The sequence below is a fragment of the Parasteatoda tepidariorum genome, chromosome 7 (genome assembly GCF_043381705.1).
Source record: "Parasteatoda tepidariorum isolate YZ-2023 chromosome 7, CAS_Ptep_4.0, whole genome shotgun sequence".
Lineage (NCBI taxonomy): Eukaryota > Metazoa > Arthropoda > Arachnida > Araneae > Theridiidae > Parasteatoda > Parasteatoda tepidariorum.
Genome location: NC_092210.1, coordinates 15,035,968 through 15,061,209, shown reverse-complemented (window position 1 = coordinate 15,061,209; position 25,242 = coordinate 15,035,968). Strand labels below are relative to the sequence as shown.

Below are 25,242 nucleotides of genomic sequence, written 5' to 3'. Positions count from 1 at the left end.
AGAGTACCTAAAAAACATATTCCCTATGTAACTCAAAACTATAATTGATATATTCGGCATAGTACTCTCACAAAAATTTTTCATCCACCCTACCTCATTTCAATATGCAAATAACTTTCCGCATGAAAATCAAAACACTGTGTACATACAATATCCCCCAAGAAATGCACAAAACATGGAAGAAAAAGAAGATAATGCTCACAGAAATATTCACCACGATAATTTACTATTTTACCTCTATTGTAAATTCAAAACAGGACTCCTAGGTGGCGCCTGCGGAAGATAAAGGGATTTTATCTAACTTTGGAATACATTTTAATAGTTCTTGTAGGACACCTTAACCGCCCCGAAAAGAATCGAATTACTATGAAACTTTCACTTTATAACATGAATATTTTAAAAGCAGATACTTGGGTGATTTCGCCTAGGGTTTTAGATGAGGTTTGTATTCTGTTACCACTGTTCGTTTTCCCAGTTTCGCCACGTTCTCGGTTAACTCGGTTCGTAAAGCTTTTATGAAGTAAATCTAATTGCTGGTACTGGCTAAAGAAAATAATCTTTTTTCGTCTCTTTCGGTGGAATAAAACTGGAAGTTTCACTCACTTTTTTCCGCTTCAGACAATAAACTCCATAATGTGGGGAGTCACGTTTACGCAACTCAAGACTTCACAATTTTTTTATGATACCCTACTCTAACAATAAACTCATTTAATAAATATTAGTCTAGTTTACGGTTTGAAAAGTTTACTCTGTTGCTTTGTTAACTAAAATTCCACCGTTACTAAGAGAAATAGAACCGCAACTAACTATAGTACTAAACCAAACTTTTAAAGTACACCATAAAAATAGACAACTTGGAAACTGATATTGTTAATCATGTTATTATTTATCGAAACATAGACGACTCGAAATACATATCAAACCTATCACTACTAATGAAACTTATTATTACGAATTGTATTTTAAAACTAACACCCTAGACATAAGTAATAGTCTGCATTCATTTTGTATAGACTAGATAGTCTTCGTTCGAAAAGTTTACACTGATGCTTCGTTAACTAAGACTCCACCAAGTTAAAAGAAATACAGTATATTCTCGATTCACCGAGAATACATTGTGCCGAATAAGCGAATAACAAGGATAATCCAATTTATGCTAATTTTAATGAAAACAATTATAGAAAATATAAAATTATTGTGCAATAAAACATTATTGGTTCAAAAAATTCTATAAAAAAAAAAATTACAACGAGTCCAATACGATACGAAAAAAGGAAGGGTTAAGAAGAATACGGTTTTCCCGCACATTTCAACGACTACAATCCGATATTCACTTTTTCTCCTGTTAGTCCCGGAAAATTCGATCCCGGTTAATCGAGAGTCTACTGTAATGGCATAATTAATTACAGTACACCTTAAAAACAGAAATTGGAAACTTTAATTGTCAATCACGATATTATTTACTGAACTACAGACGGACTCAATTTGTAGTTCGGAATACATATTAACTCTCCACAGCAGTGAATACAGTAGTTCGAAAAGTTTACACGGTTGCTTTGTTAACTAGAGCTCCACCATACTAAACTAAACGACCAGACTAAAAAATACTGCTTGATTGCATTAACACACACCAGAGTGTATTTTCTACCTAATAACACAGCTGCGGTTGAAGAACCACGTGTGATATTTCAGCCCTTCAAAAGCGGCCTGTAATTAGATTAAGCGCGGTATTTTGGAGCAGAATTTGAAGACCCACTGAACATAAAAATAGAATGAAACAAAAAATATAATTAAAAAAAAGCCAACTTACTTTGTCGTCATAAAAGCCTTTATCATCTGTTCTTTGAGCTCCGAGAAGTCTGTCCGTTTCCTGATCAGTATCACAGTCTTCTAGAACAAAGGCAATGTGTTACGGATGATTACTAATTTAATGAAACATTTCAAAAATAGCAATTTTCTGAGTCACAACGAGACTTAAATTTTCCTCGATTATTTCAGCATTTTTATTAATTTTATCAGTATATTTAGCTTTATTAACTAATCAATTAATTGGCTATTCTTGACTATTCAGTTAGAAGAGAGATATAAAAAAATATTTTGAAATGCATGTTTTGAAAATGATATTTTAAAACTTCACAAGTAAACAACACATTCGAATTTAAATTCAATGTATAATTCAATATTAAATAACTTAAGTTCAAAACTATTTTTGTCACACAAATAAAAAAAATTCAGTAAAATAGGCGTGCATTATACGGTAAAATGAAGAAGAAAAAAGAATTTTGCCATTACATATTATTTATAATATAAATACTAATTTTGACAATCGTTAACGGAAAAGCAGAGATGGCCCAGGGGATAGAGCGTTCCCCGACCATTTGGGTGAACCGTGTTCGAATCCCGGCGATGGCTGGTAGATACCGAATTCCGCATCAGGCTTACACCGACCCCAGTGCAGACGTAATATCCTCAGTGGTAGATGGATCATGGGTTAAAGTCCCTAAGCCATCAGGTCAACCGTGGGATATTTTCGTAGTTTTCCTCACCGTGTAACGCAAATGCGGGTTATTTCTATTAAAAAAGTCCTCAAGGAAGGCAAATTTCTCCCAATACTTGATCCTTTGGAGTTCCTTTGTCTTCTGGACTGGGTTTAGAATTACAAGTCCACGGAGTTGAGCTTTAGTAGTCGAAACCCAAAAAAATTGGGTCGGCTGTTCAACGACGGTTAGAAAATAAAATCGTTAATAAAAACTAGTTGAAGCCGTGGTGGCTCAGGAGATAGAGCATTCGCCTCCCAATGAGGTGAACCGGGTTCGAATCCCAGCGATGGTTAGTCGATACGAGTTCCGCGCCCGGCTCGCAACGACCACAGTGCTGACGTAAAATATCCTCAGTGATAGCCGGATCATGGGTTAGAGTCCCCTTGCCGTCAGACTAACCATGGGAGGTTTTCGTGGTTTTTCTCTGGCCATGTAACGCAAATACGGATTAGTTCTATCAAAAGTCATGCACGAAGGCAAAATGTCTCCCAATACTTAATCCGAAATTTGGTCAGGACAGCTGTCCTAAGTTCGGACCCCTTATGATAATTTTACTTCTGACCCATTTCGCCAGAACTCGAGCACTTTTTAAACGAATTAAATTATTTTTGCACACAATAATAGAATTTGTTTGTCAAATTTAAAAATGTTCAAAGATAATTAAAAATTTTGAATATGCGACTTTTCTAAAATTCGATTTCTCAAGAACTATAAAACCTATTTCGCTTCAATTTTGTATTTGGCAGTGTAAAATTACATACTTTAAAATGATGTAAAAAATTGTAAATGATGTAAAAAATTTTAATCATGTAAAAAACTTACAATTCAAAATTTTTTTCGACTAATATTAAATAAAATAATAAATATTTAATAAAATTTATTTTTAGCATGGAATTAGCTTTGGACAAACGATTTTTATACCTGTGTGCAAAAAGTTTTCAATTCGTTTAAGTTCTCGAGCTATGGCGAAATACGCAAAAAGTAAAATTAACATTATGAGGTCCAAACTTTGGATCGTTCTCGCGACCAAACAACGAGGACCATATTTCCGAGTTATCTATAGTTTAGGGGTCAGGTATCCGAATCCGTCGAAATAAAAGGTATGTTTATTCAGAAAAAGTACGTTTTTACGTCTGATTTCATTACTAACAATACCGTCTGAACTTATTAATTAGTATATCTGAGGTCACCCCCTCGAACTATTAAAATTGAGTCCTATAGCGTGAAGATCCGATCATTAAAACAATAATTATTCAGGGTAGTCTGTTTTTTTGGGGAGGGGGGGGCAGGGGGGTGCACTGTGCATGAAAAGGAGCATTGATTAAAATTTAAAATATATCAAATATTTCTACATTTGCTTTAGAGCCGATAAGACGAACAGTTAAATAAGATAACGCGGAAATAAGTATTATCCCAAACAGAACGCGTTATGTAATATATCAGCTCCACAGTTGACAATCTAACTGCTTAATTATAATCCTGACCGATAACTTCGCATTCGGAACAAGCAGGATGTTATACTAAATCCGAAATTCCGACATTCATTTCTAGGAGCGCAAACTAAGCAATTCATATTTGGTATTTGTCGTAACTGTAACTGCATTCGAAACTCTTAATTTCAGATTTATGAGCGCAATTAATAATTGGAGAGTATTTAACAGAAACAATCATCGTTCTCAATTGCACGTGAATAATTTGACTTTCTCGGCCGCTATACGCTGATGCTGCAAAACGATTAATTGGCCTCATTGGCCTGGTCAGGCTATTTCGGGGAAAACATTAAATTAGAAACATCAACGATTATTTTAAAGCTCCTGGAATTAAATAAAGAATTGCCGAGGGAAAATTTAGACACCCATTTTTCACATTTAAGAATTCCTGCCGATGAAAAATGCAATCATTTTTCCAGACGGTTGAACAAGAACTTCGATAATGGTCTTCACTTAATATTTCATATGGAATCCAAATGATAATGGCATATATATGAGAATTCGAGGACATTCTTTTTTAGAAATAAATAATGCAGCTTTTAAGTAAATTAATAAACTATTTCTGTTAGCTGACTGACTATATAATGTAAAAAGCATTCCATAACCCATTGTTTATCTTATGAATAATAGTTTTTTTCAAGGTATGATGAATTGGAAAGGAAAACTATGAAACATCAAATGAGTCCATAAAAAAGAGATAGGTCGATAGAAGATCAGAGATAGATATGGCAGCAATCTATAGAGATATACAGCCATGAATAGATAAAATAGATCGAGATAAATATGAAAGCAAAGAAAGATATGCATGATATATGTAGTATTAAAAGTCAAAGTTAGTTAGTATAGGTAAATTTACTTTCATTATAACTTTACTAAACCACCTCCAGAGACTTTTCCGTTAAAGAGAAGAATTTAAAAAAATAATAATTAAAACTCAAATTTTAAATTCTCCAAATTACTTTCAAAATTAAATAAATAAAAAAAATTCCAGAAAATACCGGTTAAAGTCAGAATAAAAATTAACGAAAATCCTTTATGATTTACCCCAAACCAGACTATACCAAAAATATTTTTTGATTTGTATTATCTTTTACCATTGCCTAAAAAGAAATTTGGACAATTAAGAGCAGTTGCTCATAGGTCTCAAAGTCTTCTTTAAAATAATCATGTCTGCTAGAGTTGTAATGTTGGCAAGACCGAAGCAGATGCATCGCAATAGTTTATCGGTACGAAAATAATTAATTTGCAATGAGCAAGCAATTGGGTACTTTGATTCGTTAAGCCCCTGAAAATAATTGGTACTGCTCTTATTTGTGTTACAAGAATGGTGTAAATTGAACAAAACATTCAAATTGATAAAAGAATCCTGATCTTGTTTGTGAGGAGGAGATTCTGTGGTTGTAAAATATACTGAAAAGAAAAAAAAGCCAAAACTTTGGGGAACATTGCATTTTAAAAATCTAAGACGACGACAATTTGGAACTTAGCTAAATAAGACTTAGAAGAAAACTAAACCTTTTAATAATTTAGTTTCTTTTTCTAAACTATTCTTTATTTTCTCTTTAGAACAAAACAAATTTTATTCATGCACATGATCGTGAGGAATTGTTATTTTATTCAATGGGAAAAAAATGAAAAATACCCTTCTTTGGAATGGAGAGAATAAATTTTTCGATGTGCCAAAAATCCATTATTTGTAACGCCGTTATATATTCTACAACTGAAAAACACTAATTGCAAAACTTTTTTTAAACACCTACAGCGAGAAATCAAATGTTCTTTCAACTAAGTTTCATTTCTCACAGACGGTGCGAAAAAAAAAATTCTTTTTTTTCTTCTTCTTTTTACTAATTGGTGTTAGCAGAGTTTTTTCAGTGCATCAGACAAAATTGTAATTCACTACCATTCGTTAAATTTTAACACACTGTAGTTATCTAATTACTGTCGTATTTTCACTCAATAAAGATTCTTACTGAAAAAAAAAAGTAATTGGTTTACTGAAAGCATGGCACAAAAAATAAGGGCCATCCCCTTAATTAGTTAAGTAACCAGGATTTTATCGGAGAAGGCATTGATTTGAGGAAACATTTTATTTTATACTAGATGCAAAAATTAAAGACAAACGTGTGATGTGCATATGTTGCCGTGAATAACCGAAACCAAGAGAATGTCGTCTTTCACCGGTGAATGTTTACAATCACATTGTCGCTTTGGTGAATTCCGAAATATTTGTTATATCCAATTGGATATTAATTTATTCGTCGATATTATTATATTTATTCGATATTTTAATATTTGCTGAGGATAGATTAGGAGAAACATCAGTATTCGGAGTATCGGTTAAACGCATACTGGGAAGTGGCACTTGACCTTTAAAAAAACATTAATGCGGGGCATACCGAGCAATTATACACCGGGCAGTGGCACTGAACCTTAAAAAGTCATTAATGTGTCATTAATGTAGGACATACCGGGCAGTGGTACTTCAGTATATTCAGTATTTTACAGTATATATTTCGGACATTTACCAAAGCGAATATATGAATGTCAACATTCACCGGTGGAAGTCAAAAACCACCAATTTCGGTCAATCACCGTAATACATACATGAACACATCTAACTTGGAAACTCCCTCTAATATTATATTTTTATTCAAGCAAGTAAACGTTAGATAGACATTTAGATTAATAGGGCATTAGCATGGAGTTTTAAAAAACCGTTATTCACATTTTACGGTGAAAAACAATCACGGTTTTAAATATCTAGCAACTTTATTTTCTCTTGATTTAAATTCGAAAGGAGTGTTAAAAATGATGCATTCTAATTTTTAATAGTATTGATGACAATTCATCAAGAAAGAAATTCTTTATGGATTAAATGTGGACTTGGAATCCCCTCTAATTATAAGAAATTAAACTCGGACTTATATAAAAAGATGACAATTCATCAAGAAAGAAATTCTTTCTTTTTTTTAATTATTTAATCCTCCAATTTTTCGGATTTAAAAGAGAGGTGAGTAGACACATTATTCATTTATTTATTTCTCTTCTTCTCTCGACGAATTATTTTGTTTTGTATAATATATTTATCTTTTATAAGGTGCGTCAGGATATTTGTTGATTAATAGTCATATTATTTTCAACAGTCGATAAATTCAATCGCTATGTGCGATGGATCGACTTGTTGGTTCTTGCAGCCATAATTCTCTTATACCACTGTATCATCCATTACCGAAAATTAATTACATCACGAGACATTTAATTGATTAATTTAACATTTAATTAATTTAACATTTAATTAATTATTATTCATCACACATATTCTCCATCTACCTCCTTCATTTTACCCATAACTCAATTAAGCACTTTCACTTTTCTTATTTTAGGTAAACATCCATTTTGAAACTACAAATTTATCTCTCTATGCAAGCTATAAGCTAATCTTCCCATCTTGATATCTTCCGGCTTTATGCTGCGTATACTTCTAAAATTTTCGTGGGGAAAATAAAAAACGGAAATTTCTAGTAAGTACGTCTAGAATATTCTTAAGTTTGTCTATAAATAGATGGCTGACTTGTACTTAGATTAAGATTAGATTAGATAAGACAAAGGTGTAGCGATATACTTTCCAATTTTTGATGAAATATAGCTGATATGTGATGTACTTGAAGGTGAGTTTTTTATTTTTATTTATTTCATTTTTTTATTCTTTTAACTTTGCTTGATGAATTTTTAAAGCTGCAACACATCACCCAATATGATTTTTTATGCTCATTTGATGACATAAAATAAGAAGATGTAAATGAAATGCTTTGGAATCATTTTTGGTCGATTTCTACATTTTTTTTTCCTTTTATTATTTGTGTCACCAGCTTTAAACCAATTATAGTCCGTTGCAAGTTAAGAAAAAATCATTATCCCTATGGAGAGAGCCTGTTTGTATCTAAGCGAACGCCAAATGGACGCCAAGCTTCCAGCACGAACGTAAATCAACGTCGCCAACTCTAGAAACGAATTTGCATCACCTTCTTTTTGCTTGCTTTCTTAAAATCGTGCGGAATGAGGAAAACAAAACTTTTTGAATAATCAATTAACAAGTAATAAGAATTAATAAAAAATAATATCTAAAAATTGTAACAAATATACACCTTTCAGTTCGCATTTAAAGAAACTGATGAAAGAATAAATATTGTTTCTCGCCGTTTACGATTTTCTTCTACAGCGAAACAAAAGTAAAAATTTTTTTATCTCACATTTGATTAGTTATGACATGTCAGCATAACATGCGCCATTTTTAGTGGCCCAATCAAACGTCATATCGATCTTTATTTTTTCAAGAACGAATGTTCTCCTTAAAAATCGAAATATGTTGTCATGTCTATGACTTGCAGTAAGACTATGAAACTATAACCTTTTTCAAATAATTCCATGATATAAATCGTAAAAGATAGCAAGAATTAAACTTCTGTCTGATGTGTTAAAGCTTTTATATTGTTTTGAAAACATATTTATATCATTCGCCAACGAAATAAAACGCTATGCTGTCGCGGATGATTACTTAAATCCTATACGGCAATGATCTTTTCTTTACTAGCAACGGAGTATTGTAATTAGATAAAATAAAACGCAGTTTCAAAAATATTACACAACTGAAATTTAAAACCCTGGCTATATTCTATAAATGGACTTTGTCCAAAACAAATAACACACTTCACTTTCGGCACTATATAGTTGGATGTAGAAGTTTTCATAAAATTTAAAATACTTTTAATTGGGCAAAAATAAACAAGAAAATTCATATATTAAAATAAGACACCGAAGATGAATGAATATAAGTGAAGTACTACTTTAATAATTTTCGCTAAAAAAATTTAATTCCAAGTTTTGTTCTAAACCAAAATTATTTGCTATCTTTAAAGAAGAACGTCAGTAATTAGAACGTATTTTGTTTTCATAGCAGGGTTGGCAAGTTTTTGACAATTGACATTTTTAACCGGTTTTAAACAAGGTCATTTTAATCGTCATTTTAAAAGCCCTTTATTGACATAAAGAGTACCAACTGTGGTTTTTGCAAGAAGCAGTTATTAGTTTCAAAAATGTTGGTTTTATTTTTTTTTATGCATGATACATAATATGAATCATAAATTATAGTAGTAATTATAATCCACGTATATGTACATAAACAGTTAATAAGCAGTGATTAAACTAATAAATTGCCCTCAATGACAACAAAGAAACTTGACCCAGGTTTTTTTACAGTTTTTGTCAGATTTAAAAAGTTTTTCACCACATCTTTCAAAAAACGAAATCAACACCCTCTTCAGAGAGTTCGAAGAAGCTTGCAAACAGAAGACGTAACTTGTTGAAGACTGTTAAGTTTAATACAACCGCACAATCCACGACGCAGAAAGGTCATTTTCCTCCTACCGTTAATCAATTTTTTTTTTTTTTTTAAATTTTAATTTGTCTCGTTATGAATATTTTAGAAATTTCAAGACTGACAAATAAATACATAACTTTATAAAACAAAAAAACTAACTCTGTAAATTAAGATGAGTGAACATAAATGTAATAAATATACACTACGTATAACGTGATAATAATGAAATAAAATATAAATAAACCTTCTTTAATGTTGATTCATGGTTTTGTTTCAAAATCAAAATTATCTGCCATATTTAACGAACTTTTCAAGAGAAAGAACGACAGTAAATAGAACGAAAATTATGTTTTCTACTGGGAGTAACATCTTTCAAAAGATGCGAAATCAACAGCCACTTCAGAAACAAGAAATCCCTTGAGGAAAAGAAATCGCAACTTGTTGGAGAGTGCTAAAGAAAGAAGATTAAAGTCAATAGCATAAGATGGAAGGACGAAAAGAAAGAAAAAAGCAGATGAAACTTCCGAAAGGAAAACACAGCTGAAGGGGATTTTCACCTCGCATTTTCATTCAAGGAACACAATCCAGGCGACTAAAAATAGCATCGCATACGACGCTTAAACCCTGACAATAAGTAAATAGCTAATAACTAATCGATACCATCTTTTTCACACGTTCTGGAATTTCAAGGCTTTGACATTGAAACAATGAACTAGAAATGGAGGCGAGCTTATTTTATTTCCCACCGTCAAAAATTAGGTAGGTATTCATTGTTAGTAAAGCTATGTTGTTATGGGTATAGGTAAAGTTTACATCACGGCTGGCTACTGGTGTAATAATTAATTAGATTTTAAGTACTAAATATTTTGAAAATAGATGGTGGTACAGTTAAAACGGGAAATATTAAGGTAACAAAATTAGAATTTTTTTTTTAAGTGCATGTGCAGTGTACAGAGAAAAAAAACAGAAAATAACGAAACCTTAACTTATCTCATGATTGGATTTTTAATGTACTAGGACTCAATCTGAAATGATTCAAGGGGGTCACGTGAAATATGCTAATTTGTTAGAGCAGACAATATTTTAAGTTAAGAAAACAGACTTAAAACGAATCCAATTTTTAACATAGTTCGATTTTTTTAACCGACTCAATTCTCCAATTTCGCTCAAATTTTGTTTTTCGTCATAAAAAAAATACACTCTTTAAAGTTATGTAAAAAATTTTATGCCCAGTAATTCAAAACTGTTTCGACTATTATTAAATAAAATAATATGATATAATTATAAAAAGTTATTTTTTTTGTGAGGATCTATTTTTGGAAAAATGAATTTCACAATTGGGGGTAAAAATGTTTTAAATCGCTTGAAAAGTTGTCGAGATATGATGAAATACGCAAAAAAAGAAAATTAACATAAAGAATTAACAAATTTTGGGCCGCTCTCCTGACCAGGATATTTATTGGTCAGGAGATTTCAGCTACCCAGATTACAACTACTAACTATATTTTGGGAATCAGAATTCATAATTCGAGGAAAATAATGTATTTTAATTCAAAGTAAGTACTTTTTTTGTGTCTGATTTCATAACTTAAAATATCATTTGCACTAATTAATTTGAATATTTGAGATGATCCTTTTGAACCATTAAGAATGGGTACTAGTACGTGAAAATCCGAATCTTAGAACAAAACTTATTCAGGGGGTTTCGGTAATTTTTTGCTCATTGTACATCATGTGCACATGTGTACAAAATGTAATAAGCTATCTCTTTAGTGCTTTAACAATAAACGTTTTAGAGTTTCCATAATAGATTCTTAGAAAGTGAACTTCAACACGAAATACTCATGTTGCATATTTAATTTATGGAGAGAAAAAAATTCCCGAAATTTTTCTAACTCTTCAAAGCAACAAGTAGAAGCATACGCAGTAACATAGCGAGCGTATAACACTTAAAAAAAAACCACTATAACTCCTTTAAGCATATACAACAACACATAACCAAACACACATATCTACGTTGCTTCGAAAATTCGACTTTTGGAGGAACGACTATTGGAGTTTCTTAGGAAAGAAAAAAAAGAAGAAAAACTTTAAAATTTGTGTTTTTTTCTGAGATTTCCCTAATTTTTTCAATTAATTTCAAATGTGAGTTAATTCCAACCGGTGCAATTGGAGCAAATTCGAAACAGGTTTCGAACGATATCATGCACAAATGACTGTTTTATAGCACGGTCAGCTAAAATGATTTGGAAGAGGAACAGAATTGGAGCAAATTTTACGTAAATTATGTAAGGTTTTTAGCATGTGGGGCAACTGTAAGAACAGTTTTTAAAATGTTAAAATTAAAAAAGAAAAAAGAATCAAAACAGTTACAGAAAAAAATGTAGCCAGATCAGTCTTTTGTGATCTAAAAAGAAAGTTGAGTTAACAGAGAAAAAAAAATTTCTTAAACAAGTTCGTTACCTAGCAACCATGAGAAAAAACCTGAAATGGGCGAAAAAAATCGAAGAATTTTATCAAGCTCTATTTAATTGCATAAGAATGAGAAATTCGATTAAAGAAAGTAATGATTCCCTCAGTGGATCGTTTGCTGATATGTTTCTCACAGAATTTTGTACAACAATTCGGAGAATTAATTTTGTTTTTAGTACATTTGCCGAAAATTCACACGTAAGTGAAGAATTAAACAAATTGAAATTTTCGTGATCTTTGAGAATAAAAGTAAACGAGATACTAAGACCAATATTAAAATCAATATTCAGTGTGTGTACTAAAAAAAAGGACAAGAAAACTAGATCAAAACTATCTTTTTTTTCTTGTTTAATAAAAGAAAACATTCGATTTCTTCACAAAATAACTTAAATTTGACAGTAAAAGAATTGCATTTAGAATGAGAGTTGAAAAGAGTTTACTTAAACCCCTTTTAGAAAAATAGTTCGTAGAAAATAAATTTCTGCTTTAACTTATCATCTAGTATATTGATATAGCTTTTTTAAGAGGGGGGGGGGACTAATTTTTAATGTGAAAAAAGTGACACTTTTAAATGGTTCAATTCTTAAAAAAGTGACACTTTTTAATGTCAAATCAAAATGTAGAAAATGTTCTTTATATACCATGGACATAAAATTAATAAAGAAATAAAATCTATAAAAGGTTGAAAAAAATTAGTTAAATACCACTTCAAAGAAACAAAAACGATACAAATCATTAAGCGCCTGAATTCTAATTTTGTTAAGTGCGATATTAAAAGAGTTCGCAAATGAAAATAATTAAAAACTTTCCAACTGCCCAATTCTACATTTTCATTTATTAATTTTTATGGCATCCGAAAGATAGAAACACTAATTTTTTAAAAAAGTACTTCTTTTTTTCTTATTTTTTTTAAAATCTTTTTACAAATAAACAGTTTGATGTATATTGATAGAGCTTTGTTTACTTTGTCTAGGTTTTTAGGTCTTGCGATAAAGCTTAGGAAGAAAGAAAAGAATTGCACTGTGCGCAAAATAATGAAAGGGAACCACTCTGAATAACTTTCGATCTAATAATGGGATCTTCACGTTTTAGGACTCAATCTTAAAGATTCGAGGGGATGATCTCAACTATGCTAATTAATAAGTGCAGATGACATTTTAAGTAACGAAATCAGACACAAAAACGTACTTTCTCTGAATAAAAATACCTTTTTTCGACGGATTCGGATTTCTGACCTCCAAAACATATGGGATAATCACAATCTGGAAAATAGGGTCCTCATAGCTTGGTCAAGAAAGATGTCCAAAGTTTCAACCACTTAATGTTAATTTCACTTTCTGCATATTTCGCCATATCTCAAGAATTTCTTAAGCGCATTGAAAAAATTTTGCACGAAATTATAAAACTCTTTTATATAAAGATAATTCCATACAAAATATAAGTTTTAGTAAATATTTTTTACTATTTTATTCAATAACAGTTAAAAAAATTTTGAATTGTAAGGTTTAATTTTTTACATCATTTTAAAGACTGTAATTTTAAATAGCAAAATAAAAATTTGGCCGAAATCGGTCCAATAGTTCGGGTGTTTTTCAAATTTCAATTTCTCCAGAACTTTTCGGCCTGCTCGCATTTATAATAATGTTTATAATAATATACATAATATTCGCTCACATTTTAATACTACTGGTTTGCCCTTATAGCTGTGTGGTAATGAGAACCTATTATATCAATGTAGGTGACTAATATACGTACTCTGGTAATAGGTTTTTTCCGCCCTCAGAAAAGGATAAGCACCCTATTATCCCCATAATATATATTCATGGTATCTAATACGCAACCTTTATTTATTTATTTATTTTTGTTGCTTTTATTTGTTTCAGAATTTACAATTTTCCCATGGCTTAGTAAATAACTTAAATTTTATTTATATGTTTATTTTTATACATACATATATATATACTATATATATATGTTCTTAGTATATGTTGTTGTTTTTTTTAAATGCGAATGCAGTGACATCAGCATGATAAGTCCCAAAATTTACGTTAATTTTACTCGTGATAACTTAACCTAAGAAAGTAAAGATAAATTATTCATAAAATTTCGGTAAAACTAATTTTTGAATAATTAGAGCTGCAAGCACACATAATTTATTTTATTTTATAACCGTTGTTGAACATCTGACCCAATTTTGGGTTTATGACTACTATAAAGTCAAAAATATAAAAAAAATAATTGGCTAGCAAAAGCATGAATAAAAGTAAAAATATTAAAAAAAATAACGGGCTAGCACAAGCATGAATAAAATGAACTAAACACATAAAGAGATAAATAAAAAAAATAAAAGCAGGCGATAAAATTAGAAGCAGGAGACAATTTTTAGAACAACAGAGAGTTGTTGATATTTAGAGTATAGTTTTTGTTTTTCGAATTTGAGGTTTATACCAACCCGTTGTGGGTTCTCTATTTTTTGTTTGAAAAGTTATTACTATCTCATTACTGGAATTTTAATTTCATTACCGTATTTTAGGTTGTAAAATAAATATTTTTATTAAAAAAAATTAATAAATAAATAAATTTTAAAAAAACAGAACTTTTCGTTAATATAACTCGATACGTTACACTACCAATACGTTACTCCGTAGTCTTGTAGTTTTGAACCCAATCCAGAAAACAAGGGAGCTACTGAATCACTTGCCTTCATGGAATACTTTTCGATGGAAATAACCCGCATTTGCGTTACATAGAGAGGAAACAACGAAAATCATCCACGGTTACCCGGACGGCAAAGGGACTCTATCCTATGATCCGTCGACCAATGAGGATATTTTTATGTCAGCACTGTGGACGGTGCGATCCGGGTGCGGAATTCGTATTGACCGGCCATCGCTGGGATTCGAACCCGGCTCATCTCATTGAAAGGCGAACGCTTTATCCCCTGAACCACCATGGCTACAAGCACTTATATTCTAAAATATTTATCAAATTCTATGGAAAACTCTTTCTTTAGGAACCGGTGAGAATTGTAAAATAGACAGTTATGTTCGTCTTAACATATATACTCTAAATTTAGTGCGGATCGGTTTAAAATTGAGGATTTTTATGAGATACATACATAAACACATATAAACATTCAGCTTAAAGTCATTGAGATTATAAATTCTCCTTTCTATAGTTTAAATGAAATTAATTACTTTCACAACGAGTTTAAAATTTTCAAACAAAAAAAATTTTTGCTAGGAACACTTTTTTTTAATCAAAGTAATATTATTTAAAATTCGCAACAAGTCTTTAGTGCAAATGAGATATTAAGACTTTTCGTAATTAGGTAAGTAATTAAAAGAAGATTAAGTTAAAAACAGCTCATTATAAGATGACTTAGTATTCAGAAGGGAAAAAATTAAAACTTACTTATAGGAAAAAATAAATTTAACAAAGGATTTAATAGTAACAGTTTATTTTAAAAACTATTAAAACACACTATTTTAGTAACTTTTGCAAATTTACGCGAAATCAAATTTTATTTTAAAAAAATATATTTAATTAATAAAATTTTCATTGTGTTTTTAGTCACTCAATACTCGCTTTTGAGTATGTGAAAATGTAATCCACATTTTTGCCCCTTTCTGGTTACATAAAGAGCTCAAATCTTTACTAAAATTCATGTTTGACAACATTGCAAGTTTTAATTGTTTTCTGACCTCTACGAGAAAAATTTATCGTCATGAAATGCCGAATAAAATTTATCGCCACTCAAATTCCGTTCAATTTACGACTAACTAAAGTGCTCTAATCTTCTGACACCAGGTGCCTGTTGAAAATGCAAGTATTAATAGTTTTCTGGACCACTTCATGGAATTTATCATCATAATATCGCCATTTGAAGTTTTGAAATTTTTTATTAGTCAAATTCTTGAAAATTTTTTGACTAATTAGTACGAGATGTATTCATTTTAACTTAAGTTCTGTGCGGTTCACTATCACAACACATCACCTTTCACTTAAGTTATAACGAAGGCAATAATCGAAACAAGATTAACATACCATCTTCTGGGTTCCTTTCGGTATGGCCATCTGTGTGACATCCATCTTTAGTTTTACTAGATTGAGATAACCTACAAAAATAAGAAAAATCAAAACATATTGAAAGCATCTGCAATTATTTATCAAAAAAAACACATATCAAAACAACAGAGAAAAAAAATTCTAGAAAGATAAAAATTACATTAAACACCTAACGATCGGTTAATTTTCAAGAAAATGGTCATAAAAGCGCCTATTTTTTCACATATCACAAATACACGTATTTGATTAGTGCTGATATCTAGTTTAAAATAAACTAACTATCTACAATTACCTTAAAAATATCCGGGTACTGCCATCTGATGTGTAAAATTAGAAATAAAATGTTTTCCGGCCGAAAGAGATGAATTAGTTTTATTCTTATTGGCGCTTTACTACTGAACACTCCAGCCCGGAAGTATCACGGGAGCGAGAAATAGAGGGTGAAACCTCACCCCGTCATTTTCACGGGAGCGAGAAGGAAGGGGTTAATGAAACAAAAAAGAAAAAAGGAATTATGCAATTGGAATTTGATTAATTAATTTCATTTTTTAACACAATAGTTATTTTCTAGTTGATTTTTAATCAGCTATAGTTAATATTATAAAATATACCATATTTCCATAATTTTATTTTAGAGATTAGTGACACAGACACAATATCTATGAAGCCAACAACAAAAGTTTCGCCTCTTTTACACAATAACCGAATCACTGAATTTAAACAGCTCTAAAAAATCCGGCTTGTACTGTATAAGGAAGGGATTCGGTTATGATGCTTTCTTAACAATAAAACGTACGTTAATTATTTAAAAAAGAAATAAACCTTCCAATACCTTCTCAAGACAAAAAATTCAAGCGGAGCTAGAAAGTATACTTGACGAAAACAAAAATTAAGGATTGATGGAGTGACTAAGTATTAATATTAGAATTATTTACTTTCTTCAACAACTGCATGCCTTTCAAAATGCTAGTTTAAAAAGACCCAGCATAGCAATTACAACTCATATACTGATTGCACAGCGATTGTGGTTAACTCTTTTTTAATAAAATATAATTATGACTCGGAAAAATAAAAAAAGAATGAAAAGAACTAATATTGTTATACAATTTTTTTTATTTTACTTTTACATATAATTAATTTTCATTTTCTCACTCCAGCTTTGGTGTGGTAAATCCGTTTCATCCGCATCTTTCATTTTAATAAAAACTTGATGGGTTCTTGTCCAGTGTATCGGTGATAGCCGATTGCGCTAATGGTTTTCTAACACCTAGTGAACTGCGCTTCTAAGATCTTATGCCCCCTTGAGAAGGGTTAGTGAACTGCGCTCAAAGCAATTCTTGTGACCATCCAGTATAATTTTCAAATAAGATCACGATCTCGCAAACAATGTTAGCCGGACGCATGGGTGTAGAGGAAGGGATTCATAATTAGTATACCCTATTAGTTTATCAATTATGCAAATTCCAATTAATAGTATTTTATTTATCGTAATTTTTTAATTAATTGTAATTTTTTTTTTATAATTTTTTGTATGTTTTCAGTTTTTTCTTCTTTTTTTTTAGTTTAAGTGGTGTACACGACATATAATCGCTGATTTTACAAAATGTATTAGTTGATAACTAAGGTGCATTTCTTTACAATACTAGGTACTTTGAAAGACTAAGTACGAAATACCAGCTACATTATAAGTTTAGAAATTTGATAACAAAAAATATTACTACCTTTAATTGTTATAACATTTTTGACGTCACTCTATGAAAGATATGTCCTTAACAAAAACAGACGAAAAAATTTTTAAAAAATTCCCTAAAAATCAAATGGCAATGGGTTAAAAAAAATCCCTCTATCTCTCCTAAAAATAAAATATAGAAACAATTTATTTCTCATTTTAACCGCTTTAATGTGCTCAAGTTCATCACGATCAAAATTACACATCTGCATTTGTGCAAATTTACCAGATAATAAATGCCTACAGAGTACAGTAATTCTGTTAAACACAGAGAGAGACGGAAGCGTTTAAGATTTGCAAAAATGTTCCAGACAGCCAAGTAATCGAGATATTATGGAACATAGCCAGCAGAACACTTCAGCCTTAAACTGAAATGATGGACAAAAGCCAACTGGGTGAACGTCATCAGCTCTATCGATAGGGGAAATCCGAAGAAAAGATTTAAGGAAAATAAAGAATTCATTCGCAGAATTTTTTGGAGATAAAAATGACGCCAATGCCTATAAAAATTGTTATATCATACATCGTAATCGATAAAAAATAATGTTCGAAAGGTAACTTTTTACTACGATTTTACCTCTACTATACTTTTTTATCGTACATTTCTTCATATTAATTTTCTTTTATACAATTTTCGTTTTAAAAAAAAACTGCAAATTTTGTTTCCACGAAACTGTTCAAAAAATATACAGCTATAATTTTTATTGGTAATAATAAAAACGCTGAAAGTGCGAAACTAGTTAATTATTTGCAGATATACTTTAGTGCGAATGATTTTTTTTTTCAGGCATCGTTGGAAGTTTTATTGAAAGATTTTTCAGCATAGAAAAAACACACACACACACAATTTACGTGCCTTATATTATATTTAAAGTTAAACTATAATTTAAAACTATGTATGTTATATTGTCGTAAAGAATTAACTGGGCATTAGAACGGACAAATAGCTGAAATGTTTAATATTATATATATTAAACATTTCAGTATTATANATAGATTGAATAATCTGTACTGACGATTGGAGAAATTATGAAAGCCGATTTATGCCATATATATATATATATATATATATATCAGTAATTTGCCAAGATTTTTCCACTTAAATGAAATTCATAAACAACGTTTATCACATCTCTGTCTCCAAGGAAAATAAAATAAATAAACAGTTTATTTAAGTGCATTACGCTGAAAGCAAAGCATAATTTTAAACCATACCATTTTCCCGTTAAGAATTATCTGGGTTTTAAAACGCGGGTAAGGCTGTTTTTCGAAGACTCCGTCGTCAAATGAAATTATGCTTTTTGCGAATAATATGCTATTTTCATAACTGTTATGGATTTGCAACTGTCACTCAGGACGGTGAAGTAAAGCTTAGCCTATCTAAAGCCAGTGCTGTCTTTGCTTATTCTGAAAAGGGCGCAAAACGCCAATATGGGGAAAAGCCACACTTTTGTGGAAATAAAAAGCGTTTTTGGTCTAATTTTTTAAAATTTAAAAACCTACTCCAATGCTGCATTATCAAGGCTCATAAAAAATTAACGAAAACTGAGAATAAGGCAGTAATTTTGCTAATTTTCATCTAGGCGAAAAAATTTCGCCTAATTTTTAAAAAAATTAGTCAAAAGTTAAGTTAGTCAAAAAATTTCGAATTCTAAGGTAAACTATTTTTACATCATATTAAAGATTGCAATTGCACTAGACAAAATACAAAATTTGAGCAAAATCTGTCGAATAGTTTCTGAGAAATCGAATTTTAAAAAAGTCATTCCGTCAAAACATTAAGATCGAGTCCTAGAACGTGAAGATCCAATCATTAGATCAAGAGTTATTCAGCTGGTAGTCCTTTTTTGCCACCTATGTATACATTAACACTGTAAAAATAATCCCAGACTTCTGAAAATACTATTTCTTTAATAATGACACTACTAAGTTGAAATTAGAGAGGAAAATCCAACTAATACAATAATTTGGTGAATATGTATTTCCAACTTACAAGTTAAAATAAGTAAAAATATATAGATCTTCGATCTTCACATTTCATTAGTAGCATAGAATGAATATTATAATCCAGTGAGTAAACACGCTCGCTTTTCATGAATTGCCCCCGTACCGAGATTTTGTGAGAAAACTAAAGGGTCCACCCCTACATGAATATTCATTTTAGCTCAACTAGAAGAACTTCTTATCCATCTAATTAAACTTCATTGCATCCACATGATTGGATGTTATTAAAGCTCCGATTACGCGCCACTTAATTTTTCTAAAGCGCAAATAAATGATACGTTGCAGAAAACTTGAACAAACAAGGGGTAAAAAACGGCCTAAAATTATGGCTATCGTTTCAAAGTAACTAAGGGAAATTTGACATGTTATATCCTGGAATTTGAAGAATATCTCTAAAGAAGAATCTTACTAGCCATATTTGCTCTTAAAAATTTCTAATAAAATACAAAGGTGGAAAAAATGCACTGATGTAATATATGCACTTATGTAATAAAGCGTATATATAAAGCATATATATTTTTAATGACAACAATAAAGACACTCAAATGTACAGAAGGTGGCTTTTTTTGCAGACTAGCTTTCGCAGTTGGTGTTTTTTGCAGAATTTTTGATTTGAAGACTTTTTTGCTTCAGATCAAAAATTTGGAAATGTGAATCAAATTTATGAATAATTTAAATGTAACGATCCGTTATTTAAGTAAAATATTCGATTAAAATATAATTGACAGCATTACTTTAAGCTAGCTATTGCTTTAAAATTTAAAGGAACAACATGTGATTCCAAGATATAAATATACATCAATCATTTTACCATATACATCAATGATTTTACCAAATAACGCTTTTAATTTACTATTTTATCGCTAAATTTGGCAACTATTTAATATTAAAAACAATTCTTGTTGAATGCACTTATTATGAATATAACATTTTATTTGAAAAATTACCAACTATAGAAAGCTTGAGAACCTATTTTGCAATCACTATTAGTAGCATAACCATAACTGTCAATATGGATAGGAAAAAATCCAGTAGATTTTACGAATATAAATTTCATGATAATTTTCGCATAATGTACTAAATATTTTACACACGGGGAATTATTTTAGGAAAAATAGAAAAAAAATTGCAATATTTGCCATCAAAATAGAAAAACTGCAATATTTTCCGGTTATGATTGATATTAAATAAACTTGAAATGTTATGTACTATGAATACTTATAATTTTGAATAGTAATATGCATTTAATTCGTCAAAGATAATTTAAAAGAGTTCTTAATTAATTTAAAAACGGAGTTCTGAAAAAAAATAATAAACTGAACATTTTAGAGCAGAAAAATTTTTAAGCTGATGCAAAAATTCTATTTCAATAGGGATTTTTTTTTTTTTTTTTTTTTTTTTTAGAAAACTAACACTCTTTTAGGGAATTTTCTAAAATGTACAAAAATCAGTAGAATTTTTTATTAAACCAGTAGACCAGGAGAAACAGACAACATCCAGTAGTTTACTGGAAAATCCAGCAGAGTTGGCAATTGGATTATATAAAAAGAAGTGCCAAACCATAAGAATGAAATGTTTGCTCAAGAATGCAGCGCTAATATATACAATGCGTAAGTCAATAATAAGGAAAATCTTTCTTTTGAAGTCTGCTTGCGATTAAACACTTGTGAAAGGAAAAAAATTAAAAAATATTTAAATCCGATTAAAAAAAAAATAGTTATGGAATTGAAATAACATACTGACAGGAAATTTTATGTAGTTTTCAAGTATATAAATAATTTTATTGTAACTTTAATGAATAAAAAGACAGAAATGTGGAATAGGCAAATAAAAGAGGAAATTAAATAAGGACAAGAATAAAAAAAGTATAGCATGCCAGTAAGTAAACGAAACTGGTCACTCTTTTTATTTCCACAAGCGCACATTTTTTTTAAAAAAAATTTCTATTGATATAATTTTAAAGGAGTTCATGTTCTTTCTCATTAAATTCTCCATAATTACTACTATTACTCTATAGATTTTTGTGGCTTCCTCCTTTTAACAAGATTATAAAGTTTTTAATGAAAATATTATTTTATATAGTGGAAGAATATCACATGCCGTCTTATATGCAATGCTTTTAAGTGTAACGTTGTTTTTCGAAGGCTCTGTCGTAATATGAAATGTTTTTTTTTTTTGCGAATAATATGCTATTTTTATAACTGTTACTCATGACTGTTAAGTAAAGTTAAGCTTCTCTAAAGTCGGCGATGTCTACGCTTATTTTGAAAATGGAGCAAAATGTCAATATAGAGAAAAGTCACAGTTTAGTGAAAATGAAATGCGTTTGTGGTCTAATTTTTCAATATTTAAAAACTTACTTCAATGTTACCTTACCTAGGCTCATAAACATTTGCAAAAACTGAGAATACATGAGTGATTTTGACAATTTTCATCAAGGTGTAAAAATGTTGCCAAATTGGCGATTTTCAAAAAAACTTAATAACTTTTAAATATTTAAGCTATTTGTCTGTTCTAAGCCCAGATAATTCTATAGTTTAAAATCGTCGCATTGCTTCAAGAGTAAAGCACTTAAACTGTTACTTTATTATTTTCCTTGGCAAAAGAATCTAAAAAACAGAGATAACGGCGTTATCTCGCTGTACCATTTAACTGTCGCAGTTAGTTCCAATCATATAGCAAAGCATAAAACTTATATAAAGATATCTCCCATTTAGTCATCATATTCAATTATGTTATGTTTGATTGTTAGATAGTTGTTTAAAAACTCTTCCAGCAAGGAAAAAAGCTTCTAGTGTAGAATCAGGGGGCCCCTTGGTTTGGCGATAAATTTCAATTGTGTATTTTTGCTGAAACCCCGTTTCTGGCTACCATGATATTTTTTTCTTGCTGTCTCTGTTTTTAATGAAGTCAGCATCGGATTACCACAATTTCTATTTACCGTTATGTGATTGGTTCTTGGTTTATTTTCACATACATACAAGGGGTGATCAAATGAAAAGGTACGAAACGACGTAAAAACGTAACAGTTAAATATTTGCATATTCCGCTAAGGGAGAACGTAGCGAGACATCTCGGGATGCGATTGGAATCTCTGACTGGGATCGGATCATGCGCTGGTGCCCACATGAGCAGGAGAGAGCAGAGGCTCTTATCAAATGCGGCGACCTAATGATGCGGCAGTCCGTATGAGGACTGGATGGCGTTTGCGTTGCAAAATTCGACAATTGAGGAGCAGCGAGGTGTTATCCGATTTCCTCGAGCGCACAGAAAATCCATTAACTCCGATGTGTACTGTGAGACACTCTGACGCCTACGCAGGTCCATCAAGAACAAAAGACCGGGTCTGCTCACGGAGGGTGTGGTTCTGCTCCATGATAAAGCGCGTCCACACGTCTCCAGAGTCACACACATGGAACTGGCCAAGTTCAAGCGGGAGACGTTGGACCATCCGCCCTACAATCCGGACTAGTGGCCCTGCGATTTCAATGTGTTTGGTTCACCTGAAAGGGAAGCTCTTCAACTCGGACGACATACTCAAGGACGCTGTGAAGGACTGGGTCTCGTCAAGACAACAGGAATTCTGGGAACAAGGAATCCTGCGGCTTGTTCATCAGTGGGATCGCTGTGCACAGGCCTATGGTATATATTTTGAATAAAGTCTACATTTTTACCCACCGTGTCGTTTCGTACCTTTTCATTTGAACACCCCTTGTGTGTGTATATATATATATATACAGAGAGAGAATACCTAATACGAGTCTTTCGATATTAAATCATAAGCTTAAAATAGATTTCTCTTATCAATTTTAAAACGTAGAAATCGTTCTTTCACAAAGAGCCATAAAAAGTCAAGATGCCGATTAAAAGATTATTTTCTGAAGTCAATGGGTAATAATTCTTAGAAAAATACGCGTTAAGAAAATCCCAAAAATTCCCTACTGTCTGAATGGCGTCATTTTTGGAACATATCAAAATTTCCCAGTTTAAATGAGGTTTGATTAAGTTAAGGATATTCTTGTAACCAATTCCCTTTCAGAATCCCTGTTTATACAGCCATCGAAATGCGTGGCTTTTTCATATTTTTATGGCTAGATAAATCTGTGACAACTCTAAACATTCCTGCTATGGGAACTCATCAGTGTCATCCATGGAAAAATCCAATGTAAACTGTTAAATAAACCTTTTATAAATTAATAAGATGCCTATTTATTTGAATTAGCCAGAGTCTCTTGAATTATCTAGTCTTTGAAAGCATATTATTACTTATATATACAGAGGTATGCTTTCAAATCGCCAAATATCAGAGGGCCCCCGATTCTGCACTTTAACCCAAAGATCTATTGCTTTTTGGTATCGACTTAGGCTTCAAAAAATCACCAAAAATAAGAGTAGCCCCTATTGTAAACTGTCACAGGGGAAAATGTCTGGAGACGATTCAGCTATATATCAACAATAATATCCAATCAAAAATTAACGAAATTTTGGTAATGATAAGAATGCAATAAGGCCGTTGAAATATTACAAAAATACATTTATGGTGATTTCGCATCTTCCTGCCACCTTCATTAATTATCAGCGTAAACAATAAGCAAAACTTCCTACCCCTTCATGCACACGACGTAAACCTTTTTCAAGAAAATATTTTTTTCAAAATGTTAATTATTTTTATAATTAACTAGGAATTTTTTTTCACATAATGAGAACTAGGTGTCTTTGCTTAGGCAGAGTTAAACACTCAGAAAAAAAGAACATGAATATAGCTCACCTGGGAACCCAAACAGGTTGGTTGGGACCATCACAGTTATTGCCACTATGGGTGCTTTTGAGCTGAATATTTTTACTCATCTGGATGGCCTGTTTGATCTCTTTGATGGCATCAGAGACATTGCCAGACTTCTCATTCGGGCAATCCTCATGGACACCATTGTTCTGCAACCTGGGACTCGTTTCACTAGGCTTTTGACCTAAAACGATAACAAATAAAAATTACAACATCCAACAGTACAAAGCAAAATTATGTTAAGACCGCATTTGAATAATCTGTTTAACGAAAAACTTAAAGCCAAATATGCTAAAAATAAAACAAAATGCTACACGCGATGACCTCGACGAGTAATTTTGTGTATATCATGAGTATTCAACATTTCGGGAACCCTTTAAACTTACCATTTTCTTGAAGGAGCATCTTGATCAAAGAGCAGAAAGAATAGGATATCAAAGCTTTATCCAAAGCAAAATTATTATTGCATCTTTACTTTATCCCAATATAAACATCTTCATAAGATAATAAATAATAAAACAGCTAATGTATTTATTTTTAAATATATTGCATGAATAATAAGCAAAAGCAACAATATGGAAAATTACAACAAAACTCTTTTTATTGTAGTTAATATTTTTTTATACATATTATACACAATATTATCATACGTTGTATTATTAAACATAATATTATTATACGTAACATTATTATACTATGTATAATAATGTAAAAAATATTGAACTAACTGAAATTAATTCATTTTTCCAGTCTCTTTGGGTTCTTGATTTTTTCAA

The 25,242-nt window shown here is 30.9% G+C and overlaps 1 protein-coding gene across 6 annotated transcripts in view; it reads right to left on the bottom strand.

Annotated features, from left to right (window-relative positions):
* The window catches only part of LOC107455513 (uncharacterized), a 193,554-nt gene that overhangs the window by 89,975 nt on the left and 78,337 nt on the right, over positions 1-25,242 (bottom strand). For 3 of the 6 annotated variants that reach the window (XM_016073134.3, XM_071183114.1, XM_071183111.1), the window contains exons 3-5: positions 24,452-24,650; positions 15,930-16,000; positions 1,811-1,890 (exon numbers count right to left, since the gene is read on the bottom strand). In XM_016073134.3, the coding sequence (XP_015928620.2) occupies positions 1,811-1,890; positions 15,930-16,000; positions 24,452-24,650 (350 nt within the window). The remainder of the gene's footprint in view (positions 1-1,810; positions 1,891-15,929; positions 16,001-24,451; positions 24,651-25,242) is intronic. The other 3 variants (XM_071183112.1, XM_071183115.1, XM_071183113.1) reach the window with 1 other exon arrangement.